Source organism: Sinocyclocheilus grahami, unplaced genomic scaffold (genome assembly GCF_001515645.1).
Source record: "Sinocyclocheilus grahami isolate Dianchi unplaced genomic scaffold, SAMN03320097.WGS_v1.1 scaffold955.1, whole genome shotgun sequence".
NCBI lineage: Eukaryota > Metazoa > Chordata > Actinopteri > Cypriniformes > Cyprinidae > Sinocyclocheilus > Sinocyclocheilus grahami.
In genome coordinates, this window is record NW_015506134.1 from 143461 (window position 1) to 168287 (window position 24827).

At 39.4% G+C, this 24827-nt stretch overlaps 1 protein-coding gene across 2 annotated transcripts in view; it reads left to right on the forward strand.

Annotated features, from left to right (window-relative positions):
- Nucleotides 1–20116, forward strand: part of LOC107564672 (protein FAM135A-like) — a 32313-nt gene extending 12197 nt beyond the window's left edge. The window contains exons 5-23 of one of the 2 annotated variants that reach the window (XM_016249807.1): nt 1268–1407; nt 1517–1587; nt 2218–2391; nt 2637–2763; nt 3316–3469; nt 5658–5735; nt 6171–6220; nt 8469–8627; nt 10257–10330; nt 10428–10582; nt 11182–12982; nt 16216–16376; nt 16480–16571; nt 16795–16892; nt 17448–17599; nt 17700–17810; nt 17893–18006; nt 19043–19126; nt 19483–20116. In XM_016249807.1, coding sequence (XP_016105293.1) covers nt 1268–1407; nt 1517–1587; nt 2218–2391; nt 2637–2763; nt 3316–3469; nt 5658–5735; nt 6171–6220; nt 8469–8627; nt 10257–10330; nt 10428–10582; nt 11182–12982; nt 16216–16376; nt 16480–16571; nt 16795–16892; nt 17448–17599; nt 17700–17810; nt 17893–18006; nt 19043–19126; nt 19483–19598 — 3911 coding nt within the window. In that variant the 3' untranslated portion in view covers nt 19599–20116. Of the gene's footprint in view, nt 1–1267; nt 1408–1516; nt 1588–2217; nt 2392–2636; nt 2764–3315; nt 3470–5657; nt 5736–6170; nt 6221–8468; nt 8628–10256; nt 10331–10427; nt 10583–11181; nt 12983–16215; nt 16377–16479; nt 16572–16794; nt 16893–17447; nt 17600–17699; nt 17811–17892; nt 18035–19042; nt 19127–19482 lie in introns of those variants that run through there. The other variant, XM_016249808.1, reaches the window with a different exon arrangement.
- The last annotated feature ends 4711 nt before the right edge of the window (nt 20117–24827 follow it).

Here is a 24827-nt window from a genome sequence, read left to right on the forward strand (position 1 = left end):
AAAACATTAAAGGGGTCCTATTATGCTTTTTCACTTTTTCAACTTTAGTTAGTTTGTAATGTTGCTGTTTGAGCATAAAAAAGATCTGCAAAGTTACAAAGCTCAAAGTCCACTTCAAAAGGAGATATTGTTTAACAGAAATCACTTTTCAAAAACTACAACGAATGACTCGTTTGGACTACAACGCATATTTTCCGGGAGTTGTGAGATCACAAATATCGACGAATGGGACGAGACCTGGTTGAGATGCACTAGAGAAGGCAACAAGTGTTATCACTGTCGGAGACACGCTAGCTTTCCCAAGGCAGACAAACTTGGAGTGGTTGCAATCATCCAGGTTTAAATCGCAATCAAATTTATTTGATTTTGACGCAATATTTACACTGAAGCTTGCAGGCGGCTATGGTAAGGGGCATGACATTTCCCGACCAGGCGCAGAGTGCTGCCAATCACAACACACACTGGCCCAGCTAACCAATCACAGCACATTTCGTATTTCAGAAGGCGGGCCTTCATTTGATACAGGAACTATTTGAGTTCTGGATCATTGTTTGGTCAAACTAATTTTTACTGATGCCTCATTCCATTTTGCAATTAATGTGAATGTGCTGAAGCTGTATCAAATAAAATGTGTCAGCCAGGTAAATTATTAGTTTTACCTCTCCAGAGGTTTCTTCAGGCTGTGTATTTCAAAGGAATGCAGATTATCTTCAGTTATGAGAGATAAACATCTAACTTTCCCTTTCTAACAGTTTTAGCCTACGGCTCTCTTAATATTACATCAACATTCACCTCAGGGTCTACAGTGTTTGACAGTGGGTTGAAAGAATCTTTGCCTGCACTTTAACAGGCTTTGTGTTTGTTGGAGTGTGTAATGTCTTACCCTGTGGTGAAATGTGATGAGAAGCTTCATTATCTGTCCAGCGATTCCTCATATTCTCTCCTCATAAAAGTATCAGGGCAGTCTGTATGCTTGGATGTTTGTTTACATTTTTTCTTTTAGCTTTATATTTGAAAAGCGTGTGGGTTGACATTGATAACAGTTAGATGCAAGATGCACAAATACTAAGTTTGTCATTGACACCGTCGTTGGTGCAATTGGTCACACTATATTTACAAAAAGTAAGCGGAAACACAACAAGGAGGAAAGATTTTCAGAGAACAGAACGATTTAAAATGGAAAAAGTAACATCAGATATTTCCGTTAAATCAATGGGCTGTTACATATCTCTGAGCTTTGTAATGCCCTTCTAATGTTATCTCACAGGTTCGGATCTGGCTTTCCCAGCAGTAGTTCAAGAGGATGTGGTCTGCAGTAAAACCTTTCAAATCCTTTATAAAAACGAGGAGATTGTAGTCAACGACGTCCTCGTATTCAAAGTGATGATGCTGCTAGATGCAAAGAAGGTGAGCGAATCTCATGACTCAAACAACATGCACACTAAGGGTTCAGTGATAAAATCTGCCTCTGTGTGCATCACTAGTGATGGTGGTGATAGTATTTTTTCCCCTGCAGGTGGAAGAGTCCTTAAATGAAATGGACTTTCAGATGTCGTTGGACCTGTACTTCACCGATGGCGACTACTCGTATGTAGAAGAATAACTAAATGTTGTTTTAAAAAATAAACAGAGATTATAGTATAACATTTAATGAATATTTTACTGTTGCTCATATTTAGGGTTAGGGATTTGAACAAACAAAACTATTACCTAAAACAGTTGTTTCACATATAACCGTGTTTCTGTCAGGACCACTATCGTCAAACATGATTGACAATTAGCATACAGTTTGGATTGGCGGTATGGTTCCGTTCTGGGCAAGAACTCCCTGCGCATCCATGCAGCCTAGCATGGATGAGAGCAGGGAGAGCAGCGATAACCCCCCCAGGGTAAACAGAACAGAACCAACATAAATGTATTTCAGATATCGTTAAAGTTCAATAATGTTATGTTCACATTTTAGAATTAGTCTGATTCAAAGGAGAATCAGAAGGCTGTATCCTGACTGACAGAGGAGGAGTTGGGGATGGAGGAGGGTAATTAGCTATTGAGCAATGCAAAAACTGCTGATACTACTGCGGGACCTTATATATGAATACTTAGGTGTCGTATTCCCATAGGTTGATGGGGATCAGCTGAGAGTCAGCTGATGCGAACTTGACTAACGTGACCTGCCAGAACTAACGCTACGCTAGATTTGTCTTTGTCTGTGTTCAGGCCCGAGGACCCGAGTTCTCTCCAGAGCATCAGCAGCCGAATACTACGTTTGCACTTTAGCCTCCACAGAGGCATCCATCAGCACGTCAACGTCATGTTTGACTACTTCCACCTGTCTATCATCTCTGCCACTATCCACGCATCACTGGTGGCTCTGCATCAACCTCTAATCAGGTCAGCAGTACACTGAGATCTGGACCTATAGATCATAGTAGTCATTTTGAATATGTGACATGTGAAGACAGTAGATTGTGAGCTAAATAGAGCTGTGCTTCCCAGGACAGACAAACACATAAAAAGCCTTTACAGTGAGGGGAAAAAATACATTCAAAAGGTGCAACTTATCAAAACTGTGCCTTTATTTTAAAAGCAGTAGAAATGTGTGTACTGTATTTGACTGTCCGTGTTTGTCCCCTCAGTTTCCCACGGCCAGTCAAAAGTACATGGCTGAATCGGAATGCTCCGGCACAGACCAAAGACTCTCTCATCCCAACGCTGGAGTCTGTGGTGTTTGGCACCACCTACGTCAAGCAGCTGTCCCCAGATGTAAGAATACAAGCACACACAGAAATATCCTTACTAAACCAATACAACATCTAATGTTCAAGAGAGATCAAATGTCTAGACACACAAATATTAGGTATTAATTTCACAGGTCTCATTGACATTAAATGCTCTTTTTTTTTTTTTTTAGCTAAATGACTAAAGCGTATTTTTCATTTTATTCCAATTAGTCTAAAACACTTTGCTGACATTGCATTTGCAAAGCAAAGTACAGAGGCAGTGAGTTTCTCATATCAGTGAGAGCTTTAAATCTGTCTATAAATAAGACATCATGTAACTAAAAGGCTTGAGCTGTTAATGTAAATGAGATGATGTGATATTTACATTACAGAAATTCTCTTGAGACCAGATACCTGAAGGACCATTGTGAGGTCTAGAGTTCACTTTTATAGCTTCATTAAATACAAAACTTTTCTCAAATGTAAAAGATTGTATCACTGAGGGGAATTGGTTATCACAGTGCAAAAACTCTTAATGCTCTTGCTGTTCACACAACGATCAGTGATGCATCAAGTCCTCTTTCATGATTTGCAGGGCAAAACCTTCCTGGTATTGGATCAGTGCCTACAGCATGCCTTCAGCCTGCACCAGAACATGTGTGCCAGCTTGCTGCGGGCATATCAGGGTCTGTTCTGCTATTTAACCTCCCTGACCAAGAATCTGCCCGCATTTCAGCGCATAGAGCTAGGTATGTAGTCCGTCAGAGCTGAAAGAATAAAAGTATTTTTGTTTAAATTTATTTTAAAAAAAATTTACGCTGCGCTTCCAATTTTTTACCCTGTATAAAGCATTTCTGTAGCTGATTGTCATGATGTTTTGCTTTGAATGGTGTCGTTTTAACCAAACTTACTAATTAATTACTAAAGCACTGAGCTTCAGTATGTGTTCTAAGGGCAAGCGATATACACTACTGTCCAAAGGTTTGGGACTGTAAAACTTTAATGCATTATGTTACTAAGCAAGGTTTCAATAAATTGATCATAAGCGATGGTAAAGACTTACTTTGTTACAAAAAAAAATCTATTTTAAATAAATATTTTAAATATTTCTAGTCATCAAATAAATCAAAGAATGTATCATCGTTTCCACAAAAATATTAAGCACCACAAATGTTTTCAATATAGTAAAAAAAAAATTGAGCACTAAATATGCATATTAGAATGATTTCTGAAGGATCATGTAATTACAATTTTTACTTTATTTTGATCAAATAAATGCAGCCTTTAAGAGACTTAAAAATTATAATTTTTTTTAAATCCTTCCAACCCAAACTTTTGAACAGAAGACTAAGACATTTGTGGAGAATTTAGGGAGACTATTTAGAAGATCTTATTATGGGAAAAAATAGTATTATACATCATTTTCTCCACGGAACCCTTGGAAGTACCTTCAGAGATGCAGGTTGAAAACCATGAGGCTAAAGAACAGAATTTTTTATCAGGGGATTTTGCTCCATAATATTTATATATTGTGATTTTTTTTTTTTCCAAATTATATGTGATTATATTTTTAAATTGAAACTTTTATATATTAATGTTTATCTTATATATTGCTTTCCCTTACTGTCTATATATATATATATATATATATATATATATATGAGCCCGACCGATACGGCTTTTTTTGGGGCCGATACCGATATTAGGGAGTAACAAAAAAGGCCGATATCAATATATCGGCTGATATTCTTTGTGTATATTATAGTACAGTACCAGTCAAAAGTTTGGACACTTTCCCATTTGTGTGTCACACATTTGACTGGTACTATATATAGAATACAGTATATACATAAACAGAATATATATACATGAACACATTTTTTGCAATGATCACTCAAATGTGGTGATCAAACACTTATAATGACGTGGCAGAGATACGTAATGGAGGCAGGGCATTTATTAACAATTTAACAATGAACTTTATTATCCAAAATGAGTCTGACCTCAGTGCACTGAACAGTAAAGTTGAAGTTTATTCAACTTTAATTTAATTCAATTCCATTCAACTTTATTCCTTTAAAGTTTATTTCACTTAGGAACATTCATTCACGGATTTGCGTTTCATCGAATTCGAAAGCGGGCCTCTAGACGTACACTCGATTCGCGTTCGTGAGGGTTCCTCGAGCTGAAGGGATCCCCCGAATTTGGTGCGGATTCGCCGCGCCGCTACGGAGATATGGCCGTTCAAAGTTTCAGTGGTATTCCATAGACTTAAGCTTCAAAAGCGTTTCTTCCAGGTCGCCAGTAGCAAACAATAGAGCTCGCTCTGCTGGACAAACTAAGTAATTACACCATTTCAAGCATTTTATCTGCGTTATATGTTCTGTAAAAAAAAAATTCATATTGGGGGCATATCGGCGGCATATTGGCAACAGGCTCATATCGGCCGATAATATCGGAAAAACGATCGGTCGGGCTCTAATATATATCTGTTTTTGTTGTATATGCATTGGATCATTGCTTTCACATATTAATATATATTTTTTAATATCATCAGAGCCCATCAGATCACTGAATACTCACTCACACTAATCCACTCATTCACTTGAATAACTTTTTAGAGACTTTTGAAGACCTGCTGTTATTTGCCTGCATATTATATGCCTCTGCCCTCTTTTTTATGTATGTATCAGCATGCGGATGCTTTTATCTCCCGTTTTTGTGTGTTTGCACCTCAGAACTAGTCTTCAATACGACTTTCCCTCCTGAACTTTCACTTTAAGCCCTCACTTACTCATTCAAAGCTAAACTACTCACCCCTTGCTGCTTCTGACAGTGACTGAACTTGCATGTATTTGAGGGTTCATTTTGAGCTCAAACAGCTAAAGGTGAGAGTGAAAGTTTTAAACGTGCCTATATGTGCAATCCCACCACTAGCCAAGCCCAGCATGCAGGTCCTTTATGAACGAGTTCTCAGAAGACCTTACCCTCGAGGCCAAAGGCACGTCTACATAGGTATGTCCCTTCAAAACCGACCCTCAAAATCGCTCCACATACCTCTTGCCTTTCATTCGTGTCTTTTTTTTTTTTAGATCTCTTTCTTTCTTCCGTTCCCCCTAACTTGGATGTTTGTCAATGACAAGTGTTCTTCAGTGAGGGAACTTTTAGATCAACTTAGTCCTCCTTTCCTTTAGTAGTATCTCAGGTTGACTTGGGATCAGTCTTATTGCTTGAAATTTGCTGGTATTCTCTGTCCACTGACTCCTACTTCCTGTGCTGAAATTTGCTGGAATTCTCTGTCCTCTGACTCCTACTTCCTGTGCTGTTGATCCTCTTGATCCCTCTCATGCGCTGTCAATCACAGGCTCTTCAGACAGACCCTTCTCTCTCATTCACTCCATACTGCTGCTGTAGGAACAATATTTTAACTCTGCTCTTTTCTTTTATTAGAGGAACTTGATGTGGAGGCCCGACTTAATGAGCTTTGTGAGCAAGTCAAGGTATGTCATAGTTTAATAATTTAATGCAAAAATACAGAGCAGGATGTGTCCCAAACAAGTCGAGACAAACTTTATTAAAGGGTCTTGTTACCATCTGGCAACATCTGTAAAGCGGGATTTGGTTATTTTACAGTTTTTGAGCAATGGCGCAACATGCTCATATAGAAGTTATTTTACAAAAGTTTGGGAAGTGAATGATCCAATAAGAGTTTTATAATAATAAAGATGGGTTTTGTTTAGAATATATTTTAATTTATATATTTTACCTCAAGTATTACACAATTTAAAGTGTGTTTTACTGATTCCAGACTTATCATGAACTTATTGTTAATCATGTGTTTTGGTTATGCATCCATCAATTTTTTTTAAGGGTTTAATTCACTGAATTATTCAAAAATAGTCATTACAACTTGGTTATTTAATGTACAAATAATTTAACTTAATAACTTAAAAATAAATACTTTGCAGGATATACCATTATTGTAATATAAAAAGTGTAGCAGTGGGTAGCCATTTCTGCTGTGGCGTCCAGGGAGCAGTTGGGGCTTTGATGCCTTGCTCAAGGGTCTCAGCTCAGTTGCGGTATTGAGGGTGGAAGAGCGCGCTGGTCATTCACTCCCGCCACCTACAATCCCTGCCGGTAGGGGTGTGCCTGAAGCCGAATACCTTATTCGGAAAGGCACGGATAATGGCTTCAAAATCGGATAACGAATAATTCTGCCCGAATATTCGGCTGAGGCTGCAGCACAGTCTGATGCTTGCTAGATTCATGGGTGAGCCAAGGGATCATTGCGATATTTTACACAAACCTCTAAATTCATGCAATAATGAGTGTGTGAAGTGAATGAATGTAAACTTTATGAATGAAAAGAGCACAAATCAAACACGCATTGCTGTTGTCTCTTCGTGCATCTCTCAGAAATCAGAGCTTGGCAAGAGTAGGCCTAATGTTACCTAAAATAATACATCATACACGTTCTACTATTTGTGTATATTTAAAAGGCAATGATTTAAACCTTATAGGCTACGATATGATACACTAATGAATAAGCACAGCGCGATAGCCAATCAAACAGCCACGTTGCCGTCTCTGCGCGTCTGTCTCTCAAAAACCAAACCTGCTCTCTGTCAAGAGTAGGCTAATAATCAACTTAAATACAGATACATTTTCTACTAGGCCTACATGTTTGCTTCCTTATCTTTTGCTGGTTTGCATGGCACACGCACAGTTGTTTAGTAAAGTTAAAAAAAGACTTGTTTAAAGAGTTCTGCATAATAAAAATGTGCGCCTTGAATTCATTCAGTCGTGTTGAAATGATCACTAAATGTTTGTCATGAAATCTTCCTACTTGTATATGATAAATTTATTTTTAGAAATAATTAATTTTATAGTTTTAATTTTAATATTTTTCCATACTCTTTTCCCATAGGTTTTCCAGACCTGCAAATTAAGTGAAATACTTTTTTTAAACTGCGCAGGAACCGGTGTTGTTTTACATAAACTTCTAAAATTACAACGCAGTAACAAGTGTGTGGAGTAGCTAAATGAGTTTATGAATGAAATAAGCGCAAATAAAATAGCAGTGTTGCAGTTGCCTTTTTCCATGCATTTCCTGGAAATGACTTCAATCAATTTCCATATTTCTAAACTGCATAGTTTTAATTTAGATATTTAAATATTTATTTATTGGGTCACGAAAGGTCCCCAAGCTGGAACTCGAACTCACGTTGCTTGAAGCACAACCGCACTACGTCTCGAAGCACTGCCAATACATGGATATCCACTCCGACTGTTAGAAGAGATTTAAATAAATGTTATAATCATAAAAAAATATATATTATTTTAGTTAAACACGGCATATTTGTTCAGTGATAACTACGAATAAAGATATGCTGTAAAACCATAAACATAACGGTCTTATCAAATATAGGCTAACTGTACGAAGTTCTGGTTCAAGCTCCGCCTACTTCCGGTTTTATCCAAATACAGATACAGATACAAATAATTTTGAGATTGTTACAGATACAAATACTGGCTTCGCTGCACACCCCTACCTGCCAGTACCAGGACTCAAACTCACAACCTTTGGGTTACAAGTCAGACTCTAACCATTAGGCCACGACTGCCCTTAAACCATAAGTTAAGGTCATACCTACCACTGTGGTTGTTGCTTGGCTTGGCTGGCACCTTATAATGGTGTACTGCACAATTCTATATAAATGGCTCTTTGTGCATTTAATCTTGCAGCAGAGGGCAGAGAGCCCAGATGAGTTGGCGGAACTGGTGAACATGAATTTGGCGCAGCTATGCTCTCTGCTCATGGCATTGTGGGGGAATTTCCTGGAAGTGGTGTCCCTGAATGAGCGTGTCTCTGAGCTGTTGGCCCAGGAGCACCATACATTACGGGTGAGCTCTGAGATTTCTTCTACCATATGCATATTCTACTTGCATACTTTCATCGCATTTCATTTTTGCATTAGGCCGGTTTCACACCGCAAACTTGAGTGGCATGTGAGCAGCGTGTATTTTTTTCTGCGTGCATGTCAGCAAATGAGTGCATTCACACCGGGAGCAGGAGCTGCATGTGAGTGTCAATCAGGAGCATTGCGTGAGCAGAACTGAAGCGATGGTTTCGGTGCCTAATCTATTTTTGCTGTGCTGCTCACGCTCAATTAAAGTGACAGCACATCGTTGATGGACAAAATAAATGTGATTTCACACAAAATGTGCTAAAAATGCACAGAATAAGCATGTCTAGTAACAAAGTAGTTTCGCTTTCACATTGAAACACAGCGTCACACACGGAGACCTTGAGTGAGCAGAGGCCGGGGGATAAAATGAGGAACGGCCGGCGAGCTGAATGAGCAGAGGCCGGGGGATAAGTGAGGAACGGCCGGTGGGCTGAGTGAGCAGAGGCCGGGGTATAAATTGAGGAACGGCCGGCGGGCTGAGTGAGCAGAGGCGGCAGATTCGACGAAGGAGTGTCCGGAGGGCTTGCGCAACCACATGTGACGACCCCGGGCTGGACTCCACTTCGTCCACGGTGAAAGCCGATCTGGCGATCCACAGTGCAAAGTTGTAGTATTTCCTCAGCAACCAGCACGAATCAGCTCCAGGCATGACGAAGCAGATATCGTCCTCTTTTGGAAGGCCAAACAAAGTAGTTTCGCTTTCACAACGAATCACACAGCGCATTCACAACATGGCGGCGGCAGCAACAATACTACAGCCAGAATAAAAGTTATGCCTTCTTTCTTTGCGTGAACATTTGGGCGGCATTATGCAAATCTTCCCACATAGTGATGTAGATATGTGGGGGCGTGTTAGAATGAGCTGTTTTAGGTAGGTGTGGCTGACTCTTAACTTTTATAAAGAATATCTCTTTGGATTTGAGACTTTAGTCTTTGCAACTTTACAGATCTTTATGCACCAAGAGCTTGTAACACTCCAAAGAGAAAGGAAAAATTTAAATCGCATCATATGACCCCTTTAACAATAATTGGAGTATGTCAGAAAAGAAAACGAAGAATCAAAAATATGTATAGAAGATTTACCCATTTAAACTTGTTTTGAATTATTCAGTTTAGGTTAAAGTATGGTGTACTATAAAAAAAATAACATAAACAGCACGTTCTGTATCGAAGTATGACTTAAAAGAGATGATCAGAGCTATTTTTGTTGTTTACCATTTACATGTGAATCCCAGTGTTAACAAACTTTCATGTCTTTAAAACTTTCAAATTTATAACTGACCAACTTCTAAAACAAATTTATAGTTGTTTCTCTAAGGAAATACGTAGCTTGGGAGCTGTTGCTGTGATGCTGTACATATGCTTCCAGTGTGAATACTCTTGCTAGTCTGCAGCTGCAGTGAGGATGATGTTACGCTGACGCAAATCTCAAGCTAGCGGTGTGAAACCGGCATTACATTCTGACACCTTTTGTAATGCAAAGATGCATGAAATTGATGTTGCAAAGTTAGGAGTGTTTGTACATAGTATATTTCTGGCTTTATGTATGTTGTACACTTTTTAGGTGCAAAGATTTGCAGAAGCTTTCTTTTGTCTTGAACACCCAAGACAGAGTGCCCTGGCCTACCAGGAACTGCAGTACGTCTTAAAATATCATTACTGTGATGTAGTTATTTTGCACAAAGAAAAGATGTGAATTCTCATTTTAATTCAAATGAACTACTTTATTTAACAGTGCTCACAGTCACCAACAGATGACCACAGCTATCAAGAACTCCTCTTACTTCTTGTCCTTGCCACCACTTCCTGTTGAATGTGCAGATCTTGATGGGGATGTGAACTCCCTACCAATCATCTTTGAGGACAGATATTTGGAATCAGTTACTGAAGGTATGTATAATGGCACTTCTGGATAGATAATATGATAATCTAAATCTTTGATTATCATTTTAACCATTAGCTCATATATATATATATATATATATATATATATATATATATATATATATATATATATATATATAAAAACCTTTGATTTTGAAAGTTTTTAAGATTTGTGCAAGTTTTAAAGTCTGCAGTACCACCTTCCTGCATAGTTCAGCTCCAACCTACCTGAATAGAAGTTTCTAGTAAATCTGAAGACCTTGATTAGCTGGTTCTGGTATGTTTTATTAGGGTTAAGCCTTACTCTGCAGGACTTTGGCCCACCAGGAGCAGGACTGGACACACCTGAACTAAATGTAGTGACTATGTAGAAAAGGGACAAGACCATTGAAATGTCAGATCCGTTTTGTGCTAGTTCTTGCTGTTTTTAAGATAAACTAGGTGTGGCATAGTGGTTTGGTTATGAAAATCTTAAAAGTTCTATTCACCGTTATTTCCCTAATCTCATTATGCACCATGGTAACAGTCCCAGTATTTAAGTGACCAGTCACTTTGGATAAATAGTCTGCTAAATGACTACTTGCCATATTTTTTCTACCCTGAAGATCACGATGGTCCATGGCTTGGTCTCCACAACAACAGGAGTGGCTCTGTGTCCGCTAAAGCAGACAGGTCCAACTCAAAGGACTGTATTGCTAGTGGATTGGGAGGCCTTGGTCCGTACCCAGATAAGCAGCAAGCTGCCCTTGCCACGGCTTGGCCTGAACAAAATGAGCCTCCCCTCAAATCCAAAGCCAAATCTATCAAGCTGAAGAAGAATGCCAAGACTGAAAATTCAAAGAAGCTGATCAGGCAAAGCTCGAAAGACTCAGTGGTCCTCACAGGCTACAAGAACTTGAAGGTTCCTCATGGTGAACCAACCACCAAGTCCAAAGAAGTTGACACTCAGTGCAATCCAAAAGGCGAGCTCGACGATCTAGGCAAATACATCTTCCAGAATGAAACTGCAACCACACATTGTGCTCAGAATACTAAAGACTGCACCACAAGCGACATTCAAGGCAACGTCGGTATCCAGAGTGACAGCTTTTCCAATCTTTTGAGTTTGCAAATGCAGGCTAGGCCCCAGGCAGGTACTGGAGCAGAAGCCACACAAAGCGCAGCTGCCAGAATTGATTTGACACATCCACCTGTTGGGCTCAGACATATAGATGTCAAACCAAGCGACAAGGACCCCTACCAGGGCGATAAGGTCACCATTCTCTTACCGCACCACTCAGATCCATCCGCCAAGAGGGAAGTTCGAGAGATCACACAGACCGATTTCTCTGAGTTCAAGAGCCGAGTTGGGGATGGTGCCACGTTCATCGGAGCTTGTGGAGCTGCTTTGAGGAGTGATTGTGTTCCTCAAGCCTCCTCCAGGCTCTCAGACTCCGGAATCGAGAGCGAGCCCAGCTCTGCAACACAGCTAGCCCCATTCTCTCCGTCTCCTTTTGCTTCTACTAGCCTGGAGCCGCCTACAGATCCGATTCTACAAAGCGCCCACCAGAGACCATCTCCGCTCAGCCCTGCCTCCAGAGGAGCCACCGCGTTGGAGGGTCTCAATCCAGAGAGCACCAGCGGCATCAGCGGAGTCCAGTCTTCCCTCACCTCCATTAATTCGCTCCCCTCGGATGATGAGGTTGAGACGGAGGTCACTAGCAGAAAGTCCAGCATCCTGGTGCAAGAACAGAGCCTCATATTTTCAGGAGAATCTCACAGTCTCGCGTCATCGAGCTCTAGAGTTTTGACTCCACAAAAAGCCTGCATCAGTCAAGGAGATGGGCTGGTGTCTTACAATGAGGACTCTGCTACCCAGCCCCGCTGTGAAACTAATGCTCCTGGCAGGCCGACAGGATCTAGTGAGACAGATCTTCCAGGTGGTGCAGCTTCGGGGCCAGAAGCATGTAGTGAGCCTCAGACGGCTGCCCAGTCCAGTACATCGGTCACCAGCAGCACGGACCTGGTGAAGAAAGGCTTTGTGGAGAACTACTTTGGCTCCCGTTCCAGCACTGATATATCTGAGATCAGCCCATTGGAGACTGCAGCTGTAACGCTGGGGATTCAGACTTGCACAAATGCTAATGACAAAGAGGAGGAGGAGGAGCAGGATCATGAGATGATTGAGAACGGTTATTATGAGGAGACCGATGGGCTGGTTTATGTTAATGGACTCCCAGGGGAGGAAGGAAGGTGTGAGGATGGGGGAGCAGAGGGAAGGAACCTTTTTTATGATCACCTGGGTTTGGAACAGCTCCAGGAAACCTACATCCCCTCAGCCGGCCTGCAGGCACGGCCTCCTGGACCAGCATCAGCCAGCAACGACCTGTGCTGGTACAAGAGCGCTCCCACTGCTCAGATGACAGCGTGAGTTTTCCTTTATTTTTGCAGTTTGCCATGCATGAGAAATGAAAAAAAATATTGCCAGAGGTCGAGGTCTTTGTTTTTCTACTGCAAGACAAATTTTCAGGATTGTTTGATGAATAAAGGTTCAAAAGGTCTGCATTTTTAAATATAAATCTTTAACATTATTTTTTAACATCAGTGTTTCCCATACATTGATTTATTTATGGCGGCCCGCCACAATATCAAAACTGACCGCCAGAAATAGATTTTCCAAAAGTCTTTGACTTCGTTGAATAAACATGAGCACTGCACTTTTCAAAATCGAAACCCGGTGTGGGTGTTTTTATATCACTGTATTTCTGAAGGAATCCGACTGTCTTTAGAAAATTTTGGATGTCATTTTCATTTCATCTTGCTTGTAATGTCTGATGAAGCAGCGTTTGTGAGCTGAGCACTGCTTTGTGTACAGCCGTTACCAGGGAAGATCTGTAAAGTTGCAAAGACTAAAGTCTCAAATCCAAAGAGATATTCTTTATAAAAGTTAAGAGTCAACCACGCCTACCTAAAACGGCTCGTTCTAACACGCCCCCACATATCTATGTCACGATGTGGGAAGATTTGCATAACACCATCCAAATGTTCACGCAAAGAAAGAAGGCGTAACTTTTATTCTCACTGTAGTATTGTTGTTGCTGTGTGTTTCGTTGTGAAAGCGAAACTACTTTGTTTGGCCTTCCAAAAGAGGACGATATCCGCTTCGTCATGCCTAGAGCTGATCCGTGCTGGTCGCTGAGGAAATACATCAACTTTGCGCTTTGGATCGCCGGATCGGCTTTCACCGTGGACGAAGCGGAGTCCAGACGGGGTCGTCACGTGTGTTGCATCCTTCGTCGAATCCGCCAGCCGCGCCGTTCTCAAGCCCGGTATCGATATTGTGGCACGTGTGCAGCAGTGGACCGCGCTTAATTTGTTTAAAATGTTAATTGAGTAGAAAAGTGCAGAGGTTTCTAAAAAAAGAATGAGTAGAGCATATATAGGCTACAACAAGGTTTAATCTGGCCGCAGAGGAACACAACTGGGTTGCCTGATATAAAGAGACGTAATACCCGAAACAGAGCTTTACACTTGCGCAATACTGAAATATCTGCTAAATGTGCTACTTTTCTTTGTCAACCTTTTACAAACAATGATGCTACCAGCTCCTTATTGAGAAAGATAATGTAGCTCTTGAGCGATTAAGCTATTTAGTTGATAAAACTGTGGTGCAGCGCTAAAAAGTTTGTTCCTGAATGTCTTGAGTGCGGCCGCAACGTGATCTGTGTGTGTGACTGCACTTAACATCTAACTGCTTCTGTGTCACACAAATGCTGGCACAGACGTGCATGTTCGGCTAGAGTCGCTTTGAACTCGTGTTTTTGAACTCGTGCGTCTCACACACAGCTATTTTGGATTGAATTTTCTAATGTTATCAATCGCAGTGTACTCCAGGGTTTCTCTCTGCTTTTTAAGGATGTACTGTTTAGCTTCTTTAATATACAAAAAGATCAAATTAATGAGTATTTTATTATTAACCTATTATTACTTCTTGCAAAATTTCATATTCACCGTAGTAAATTCACTAATCAAAATCCTTTATATATATTGTTTATAAAAAAAGAGGTTCAACAGTATATCCAAACTATTTCATCTTCCAAGAATCTCAAGGCTTTTAAAACGGTTAATTTATTTAATCTTTTTAATTTATTTTGTTAAATCTTTCGTTTTGTATTATTTATTTATTGTTACATACATCTATAAATGGTGCTTTGCATGTAATGTCACCTCTTTGTATGTAATGTTGATATTCTCTGTTTTTTTATATTTGGTACCTTGGCATTAATAAAAAAAAAATATTGCAGATGCGTCGAGTATAAATCAGCCTTGAGCGTGTGTGCGTTAGATACAGTGAAGACAGTTCGTTAGTTTAGAACTCTTCTAATTTTTTTTTTTAATTGTAGAGAGTGTGCTAATTTGTACAATGATAACCTACCAGCAATGTAAATAATTTTTTTAATATATTAGAATGAGTACATTACAATATAAATTTATTAGAACAAGTACATTATTATTTATGGGCTTAAAAACAAGATGCAAACAATCAGAATAATGTGCCTGGTGGGGAGTGCACAATGTAAACATGAAACATATGCTATTATCTATATTGTACTGTGGCACAGTTATGGAGGCCCTTCATAATGCAGAGGTCAACTGCCTGCTCTGGCAATAGTTAGAAATGGCACTATAGTAAGCAGTGTTTAATAAACAGCTGTTTTACAAAATTCTGCTGAGGTGAAATTCAGTGCAGTCATGTATCGTGATACGTATCATATCGTGACCTCTGTATCGTGATACGTATCGTATCGTGACTTTGCTGGTGATACACAGCCCTAGTTTCCTGGGAGAGTAGACTACAATGCCGGCTGTTCTGACTCACAGACTGTAAGTACGTTTTTCATATTTAAAGGATTTGCCACTGATGATTCAAACGCGAGTTTTGAGCAGTGTAGAGTAGCGCTTCTTGTTTGTCATTTCTTCGATCACAAATGCAGACATGGTTTTATGTTTACATGGCCCGATGCAACGCAACGCTTAAAAAGACAGTATAAATCATTCATTATAATCCGTCATTATGTCCCCACTGGATGCAACAAATGCCTCGTTTATAATGGGTTTTCATGTTTTTGTCTCTTCACTCCGGCCGGGACACGGCATCACAGTATGGTAAGGGGCGTAACATTTCCGTCACACGCTTGAGGTATTCGGCCAATCACAATGCACTGGATAGCTGGCCAATCAGAGCACACCTCGCTTTTCAGACCGATGAGCTTTGTAAAAATCGACGCCTTTCAGAAAGGCGGGGCATAGAGGAGAAACAATAATGTACAGAATGTAGAAAATTTGTTTTTTTTTACCTTAAACCACATAAACACATTTCATTACACCAAATAATGTTCTTTTTAGCAACATCATATGACCCCTTTAACATTATAAATGTCTTTAATGTTTAATGCTGTTTCACGTTGAGTTTAAGTTTGGATTCTCTTACTACATTAAGACATTTTTAGAAGGACATTAAAGAGAGCAGCATTAAAAGCAAGGAGTTCATTTTGCTTATGCATAATACATAGAATCTGCACATTGTAGATACAATAACTAATACTTGACAGTAGGTTACTTTTTTGTCTCACATTTTGACTGTGTGTTTGAATCTTTAGGTTTGCCCAAGCAAAAGAGGACTTGAAGCAACTAAAGTTACCAGGCTTCCTGTACAGTGAGGTGGCAGATCTGGCCTCCACTGTACCATATTTCAGCATGGATGAGGATGAAAACTGTGATGAGGGCATACATCTAATAGTGTGTGTACATGGTCTGGATGGTAAGCAGTCACAGTCTAGATGTCTGTAAATCCTATATATAGCTATGAGTCCACATTTACAGATTCAGATGGATTTTTCTTATAATAAAAACAATTTCTTTAGGTAACAGTGCAGATCTGCGTCTAGTGAAGACTTATCTGGAGCTCGGTTTGCCTGGAGCTCGAATAGATTTCCTAATGTCAGAACGCAATCAGGTAACCTGCAGAACAGTCCCATGAACAAGCACTGGGTTTGGGCAGTTTCTAGAATTAATATATATTATATTATTATTATTTTTTACATTTGTAAGTACTTTTTAAAAGTATGAAGTATATGTAAAATCACTGATAAAAAAATTCAATAGGCTTGGAAAATAAATTCAAATTTGATATATTTTGAAATATTAACCTTATTTAATTTCTTTGGTTATTATTCAAGAATGACACATTTGCTGATTTTGAGTCCATGACTGACAGACTTTTGGATGAAATTGTGCAGTACATACAAATCTACAACCTCACAGTTTCCAAGATAAGGTAAGATCTTTCCCTCAAACTCAAATATATGAGAAAGTAAAACTCCGATATGAAAAAGCACCACAGTATTTTTACAGACAACATTTTTAATGGCCCTGTCCAGTGTGACATTTCTTGTATTATCAAGGAGCCATGATGATTGATCTTGAGGGCATTTGACAGTTTTGTCCATTTATCTCGCATATTTCTATTAAATAAATTAAATACAGCTGTGGTGTCAAAACACTAGACTAAAAAAAACCACACACGAATTCACCACAGGGACACGTTTCAATACCTGGGGCTCTTTTTGACCCTGGCTCTGTCCTAATACTGTGTGCATCGTGGTTCATTCTGGCCTTATAGGGAGCACACTTGAGCACCATTTTGCACAACAAAATGACAAATAACGTGGATTTAAAATTAATTTTACAGACTTGCAAGTGGAGGTTAATCCAAGTGTGCCAGTTTGCACTGGGCCTCTAATTGAATTTTAATTTGACCTTGTTGATAAATCTGAGTTGAAAAATACGAGCTTGCCTCAGGATGACAGAATTACCATGTTGTCTTTGACAGTTTTGTGGGTCATTCTCTGGGAAATCTGATTGTACGCTCGGTGCTGACGAGGCCCAGGTTTAAGTGTTATCTCAGCAGACTGCACACGTTTCTGTCTCTGTCTGGACCACATCTCGGCACGCTTTACAACAGCTCAGCTCTCGTCAATACCGGTAACCCATCCGCATGAACTCAGCAGTTTTCTGAAGACAGTATGAGCCATTCCTTTTCAACTGTTTTTAGGAACCACTCTCTCGTTTTTCTCTGCGTCAGGGTTGTGGTTTATGCAGAAGTGGAAGAAATCTGGCTCTCTGCTGCAGCTGACCTGTCGCGACCACTCTGACCCACGCCAGACCTTCCTCTATAAGCTAAGCAAGAAAGCTGGTGAGTGTGACGTTATTTTGATTCCACCAAGCTGATGTTAGTTTGGGTTTCTCCATTTCCAAACCCTCAAACTCTGTTTCAGGTCTTCAGTTCTTTAAGAACGTGGTGCTGGTGGGGTCTCTTCAGGACAGATATGTCCCCTATCACTCTGCTCGAATCGAGATGTGCAAAACGGCCTTAAAGGACAAACAGACTGGTGAGAATTAAAGGAAGAGTTGTTTTAAGACCATCTATTTACCCTCATTCCAAACCCAAATGACAACTTCTAGCATTCAAAAGTTTAGGGTCAGTGAGAATTTTTTTTTTTTAAGCTAATACTTTTAGCAAGGACCAAGTGTGCCAGTTTGCACTGGGCCTCTAATTGAATTTTAATTTGACCTTGTTGATAAATCTGAGTTGAAAAATACGAGCTTGCCTCAGGATGACAGAATTACCATGTTGTCTTTGACAGTTTTGTGGGTCATTCTCTGGGAAATCTGATCGTGCGCTCGGTGCTGACGAGGCCCAGGTTTAAGTGTTATCTCAGCAGACTGCACACGTTTCTGTCTCTGTCTGGACCACATCTCGGCACGCTTTACAACAGCTCAGCTCTCGTCAATACCGGTAACCCATCCGCATGAACTCAGCAGTTTTCTGAAGACAGTATGAGCCATTCCTTTTCAACTGTTTTTAGGAACCACTCTCTCGTTTTTCTCTGCGTCAGGGTTGTGGTTTATGCAGAAGTGGAAGAAATCTGGCTCTCTGCTGCAGCTGACCTGTCGCGACCACTCTGACCCACGCCAGACCTTCCTCTATAAGCTAAGCAAGAAAGCTGGTGAGTGTGACGTTATTTTGATTCCACCAAGCTGATGTTAGTTTGGGTTTCTCCATTTCCAAACCCTCAAACTCTGTTTCAGGTCTTCAGTTCTTTAAGAACGTGGTGCTGGTGGGGTCTCTTCAGGACAGATATGTCCCCTATCACTCTGCTCGAATCGAGATGTGCAAAACGGCCTTAAAGGACAAACAGACTGGTGAGAATTAAAGGAAGAGTTGTTTTAAGACCATCTATTTACCCTCATTCCAAACCCAAATGACAACTTCTAGCATTCAAAAGTTTAGGGTCAGTGAGAATTTTAGCAAGGATCCAGATCTTAGGGACAATGTCCAAGCTTTTAGGATAATTTAACTGCTTCTAACAACACATTTCTCTCCTTTTCCTGGTTCTTTACCTCTTCATCTTCTTGTGTGATCAGGTCCAGTGTATGCTGAGATGATCGAGAACCTTCTACTTCCTGTGCTTCAGAAGGACTGTAACCTTGTGCGTTACGATGTGAAATGTTTTCCCCCTCTATAGTGTTTTTGCTGCATGTGGCCTCTTGAAACCAGCTGATCTTTGGAATGTGGGGTCACCATGGAAACCTTAAAAGACCTGAATGAAAGCAGCCTGTTGAACAGCACCACCCCCAGCTCTCCAGACTCCCTCTCCGAGTGCCGGACAGTGATGCGGGATGATGGCATGCGGTCCGGGCAGAGAAAAAGCCAAGGATCGAAGGTCATGCGAATATGATCACAGCAGGGGTCACTGGTTGAAAACAGCACACAGCTATTTTCCTGGAGACCATTAAGAGGCTGAAATTGGCAAGACGGCGGACATCTTTTTGGCACAATGAAAGTGACGTGACATGTGGACAAGTACTGCCCAACACCGCCAACTCCCTGATTGGCCGGGCAGCCCACATCGCCGTCCTGGACTCTGAGATTTTCCTGGAAAAGTTTTTCCTGGTGGCAGGGCTCAAGTTTTTTCAGTAGCCTTGCTAGATCAGAAGCGAATACCTCACTGCAAACGGATGCTTTTCTGGTTATTTTCCCCTCAGTTTTAAGTATGCTCTTGGAGGTAAAGCAAAATATATCAGTGTTATTTTTATTGTTTTAGTTTCTGTTTAGTCTGTTGTGAATGTGGAACTTATCGTTTTTATTTTTCTACTGCCATTTTTTTTTTTAATGTTTTTTATTTTTTATTTTAATAGTATATTCATTATTAAGAAAATCAAACCTCCTTGTGTTTTTTTTTTTTTCAGCGTTATTTATGTACAACGTAAATTTTTACCATTTTCATTTAACAATTCATTCTATTAAACTATCTTATGCTGAACTGGAAATGTAGCTGCTAAAAAAAGAATGAACTATTTATTCGGGGAGGAAATCCAGGTCGTTTTCTTGGTAAAAGCATGTTCACTTGAACGTTTTGGTATCTAGGGTTGGCTTGCATCCGAACTGCATAAAACATAGTTTCTATTAAGAAAATGCCATTTGACTACACATTTTTACATTTTTTTTTTATTACAACGTCAAAGGCTTCCTGAACCTAGACGAACGTGATTGTAGCTGAAACGAAGCAGCCTTGGACTGCGTGTTGGTTTTATACGATGTCTCTGGTGCCCATTGCATTCTCATGCACAATCTTGACCCAGCCTGGTGTTGGGTGGAGAAAACGAACGCTTAGCATGTTAGTATTTTTATTTTTACAGGGGATACAGGTAACTAATTAACAATGGGCCGGGTGTGTGGGCTAGATGGTTAGTCAGTTTAAAACAGCACAAATACTAGTAATCGGATCACAAAGATGTGGGAGAGTATTTATGTTCAGTTTCCCATGGAGGAATTTGTTGATGCTTGTGTGCAAAAAATATTTTAAAGAAGACATTGAAATTATCTTGTTTTTGTTAAAATGGTTTTGTAACATGGACTCCACATTTCATTAAATGTATTCGCAATAAATGTTTTTTTTCTCTTTTTTTTTTTTTTTTTAATAGAAGCTTTGTTTTCATGGATTACTGTATTTATTTTAAATTAAAGGAATAGTTCCAAAACCTGTGGAAGCCAAGTTCCATAATGGTAGGTAATTACAATCCCCCTTGTAAATGTATTTGTCCCATTTTGTAATTTTATGTCTTCCAGTTGTGACTTGATTTCAAGTGATGACTTGTGCGCTCACATCATGAGTTTTTTTGAAGTCATACAAAAGCGTTGTGTAAGAAACGTTAATGTGAACACTAATACAAGATAATGTAATGCTTATTATATACCTTTATGATACTTTTATTGTGTTTTTGGTCTGTCTATGAACTGTCCTTGTATGAAAAAGAGTCATTGACACATTTTCATTTCTAGATGGCACTGTTTACTAGATCTCAGAATGAAAGACATTTTATACTGTTCTGATGCATTTCATTATACCTAGCAGCGTTATTTTAGTCTCATTGAGATACTATTATTATTTTTATATATAAAAGTTAGTTTTGAATTGTTATATTTTCCATTTTTAATGTTTTTTATTATAATTATTTACATTTTTAATTTTTTTGTTTTGGGGTTTCGTCTATGTCTATAATTTTTACTAAATATTAATTTAAATGTACTAAATGAAAATGAGAAATGTTGCCTTGGCATCTAGCTGAAATAAGTTCATTTTTATTTTATTTATTCTTTTATTTTAATTTAGTTTTAATTAACTGTAATAACTTCGTTTTTGATTTTGTGATTAAAAAGGTACAATTTAATTGCTACTTGAAACATCATAGTGAATTATCAAATCCTATTTGTTTAGTCTGACTAACACATTTTTTTCATCTTGCATTGAATGATCATGTATAATAGAAATGTTTTCCCCCTCTATAGTGTTTTTGCTGCATGTGGCCTCTTGAAACCAGCTGATCTTTGGAATGTGGGGTCACCATGGAAACCTTAAAAGACCTGAATGAAAGCAGCCTGTTGAACAGCACCACCCCCAGCTCTCCAGACTCCCTCTCCGAGTGCCGGACAGTGATGCGGGATGATGGCATGCGGTCCGGGCAGAGAAAAAGCCAAGGATCAAAGGTCATGCGAATATGATCACAGCAGGGGTCACTGGTTGAAAACAGCACACAGCTATTTTCCTGGAGACCATTAAGAGGCTGAAATTGGCAAGACGGCGGACATCTTTTTGGCACAATGAAAGTGACGTGACATGTGGACAAGTACGGTGACCCATACTTGGAATTTGTGCTCTGCATTTAACCCATCCAAAATGCACACACCGTGAACACACACCTGGAGCAGTGGGCAGCCATTTATGCTGCGGCGCCTTGCTCAAGGGCACCTCAGTCGTGGTATTGAAGGTGGGAGAGAGCGCTGTACATTCACTCCCCCCACCTACAATCCCTGCCTCGCAACCTTTGGGTTACGAGTCAGACTCTCAAACCATTAGGCCACGACTTCCCCAATGGAAACGGGATAATCCCTAATGGCCTGTCGTGACCCTTAACAGACCCTTAATCACCCCACAAACAGCATGCCTCATCTTATTCTGCAGTATGATCAGATGTTCGGGTGGTTAATTGTGGGATGGCGGTGGTCTTCCCTGAATTAGTGTAATCTCAGACAGGTTAATGCTGATCTTGATTATTAATCTGATCGTTATGGATTTAACCTGACCCAGACAGGTCCAGGTTTCATTGTTATTGCTTAAAGAAGAGGAAAAAAGATTTCTGCACAGTTTTGCACATTTGGTGAACAACACACTGGCACACAGCTGACCGTTAATTCATGAGCATATACTGCAGCACACTCGCCATATTTCACTGGCAAATAATCATAATTTCCACTAAAATAATGTAGCTACTACAGATATTGTTACCGTTTTAAAATCATAAACCAATATGGGCTTTCTTTCAATCAATGTAAAGTTTCAGAATAATATTTATGTATTTAATTATTTAGCATGCTTTTTCATGGTCTTTTATTTGCATATGTTTATATGACTGGTAATAGTGTTTCAGGATCCTTGGCAGCTTGTAACCTTATTACAGTCATAAACATTTTATTAGTTTATGTCAAGACATCTAACAATAACTATAATAAGAAGACTACAAGATCTGTGATAACTTTTAATTTACATTTGAATTTGTGTATTTATTTGAGAATGCAAGAGGTTTCATGTTATTTCTTTTTTATTATGACGGTGGTGAAAAGAAGGTTTCAGGATCCTTGATAGGTTGTAACTTCTTATTATGGTCATAAAAATTTATTATTTAACAGACAGTGAGCTGGATTTAATGCGCAAGACTACAAAATATGGTTCATAGATGAAAAAAATGCAGTCTTTGAACATATTAAACATAGTTGAATTGAACGTTTTGGCTGTGTGAACGGTATAGAAAGGAAAGCGGTTGGAATTTAATTGCGGATATAACAGACTCACCCTTTGACAGGTCTAAACATGAATGCACATTCAACAGATAGAGTCACGATGGTTCATGACAAGATGATGAGTGTTTTTTTCACAGCCACGGGTGGGTGGAAAACCGGCTTTTGGCTTGTTCTCAGATCTTAGTAGTTGGTAAAGCCTTGTGATTGGCATTGTGCAATAACTCAAGGTGCCTTCCTGTAAGAACCTAATTTCGCTCAAAGTGCCTGATTTATGCTTGGATACACCATCATTGGTCTCAATTTTTCCTTAACAAACAAGCTCACCAAGTACCTGTTATCATGAGGCTTATCTGAATCGGGTTTTCACTGGAATTGTTCTGTAATTGACAGACACCGTGATATATTTGCATGTCTTCAGACTAGGTGTTGGGATTGTGAGAGAAGAAGGAAAACTCCTTAAGCACATCTGTTGGTGTGGTTGTGCTGAAGATTTGTTCTTGCTTCGAGGCTTGAGTGATCCTCCTTTATCTGTCCTTGCAGAGAAAGTTGCTTTTCCAGTCTGAAGAATGTTAGAATGAGAATGTTAGAAGCTTAATTTACAGTTGTTCTCAGAGAGGCGTGTGTGCCTGAAAGTTTGATTTGTTTTAGAGCGACAATTTTCAACCAAGCCAACTAAACATTCAACTCTATAGAAACAGAATTAATCACATCAAAATTAGAGAAAATTCTGTCAGCATTTATTCGCCTACTGTTTGAGTTCCTTTTTTTCCCCCATAGAAAACAAAAAGTAAAGTTTTTAGTGGTCTTTTTTTTTTTTTTGCAACTACAGTGAACAATAACTGAAGCTTTCAATCTTGAATGCAAGGATGCAAAATGATTATAAACGAAGCCTAAATGACTTGTTTGCTTTACTGTAAGTCGTACGGTATCTTTGTGTGATGGACAGGCAGTTATTCACTAAACTTCATTAGTTAATGGAAGAAGTACCAGTTTTGAGTCTGATATGTTCAATTAATCTTTTGAATTTGTTTCATCTGGTTCACAAACCCAATCTGAATGATTCGTTCACAAATTGACTGATTTGGTTCTTGAGTTCAGCTCATTGATTCAATCATTTGATCACAGTGGTTAACAGCTCACTGGAGGGAAAGTTTATCAGTGAATAATGACTTAAAGGGGTCATATGATGTTGGTAAAAAGAACATTGTTTTGTGTATTTGGTGTAATGAAATGTGTTTATGTGGTTTAAGGTTCAAAAAACACATTATTTTCCACATACTGTACATTATTGTTTCTCCTCTATGCCCCGCCTTTCTGATTTTTACAAAGCTCATTGTTCTGAAAAGCGAGGTGTGCTGTGATTGGCCAGCTATCCAGTGCGTTGTGATTGGGCGAATACCTCAAGCGTGTGACGGAAATGTTACGCCCCTTACCATATTGTGATGGCGTCTCCCGGAGTGACGAAACAAAAACATTAAAGCCCATTATAAACGAGGCATTTGTTGCATCCAGTGGGGACATAATAACGGATTACAATGACTTATAGTCTTTTTACCGTTGCGTTGCATCGCACCGTGTAAACATATAAAACCATGTCTGCATTTGTGATCGTCCTCTTTTGGAAGGCCAAACAAAGTAGCTTCGCTTTCACAAGTGTCACACACGGCGGGCTAGAGTGAGGAATATGGTTAACTCTTAACTTTTATAAAGAATATCTCTTTGGATTTGAGACTTTAGTCTTTGCAACTTTACAGATCTTCTTTATGCACCAAGAGCTTGTAACACTCCAAAGAGAAAGGAACAATTTTAATTGCATCATATGACCCCTTTAATATTCTGTATCTTACACAC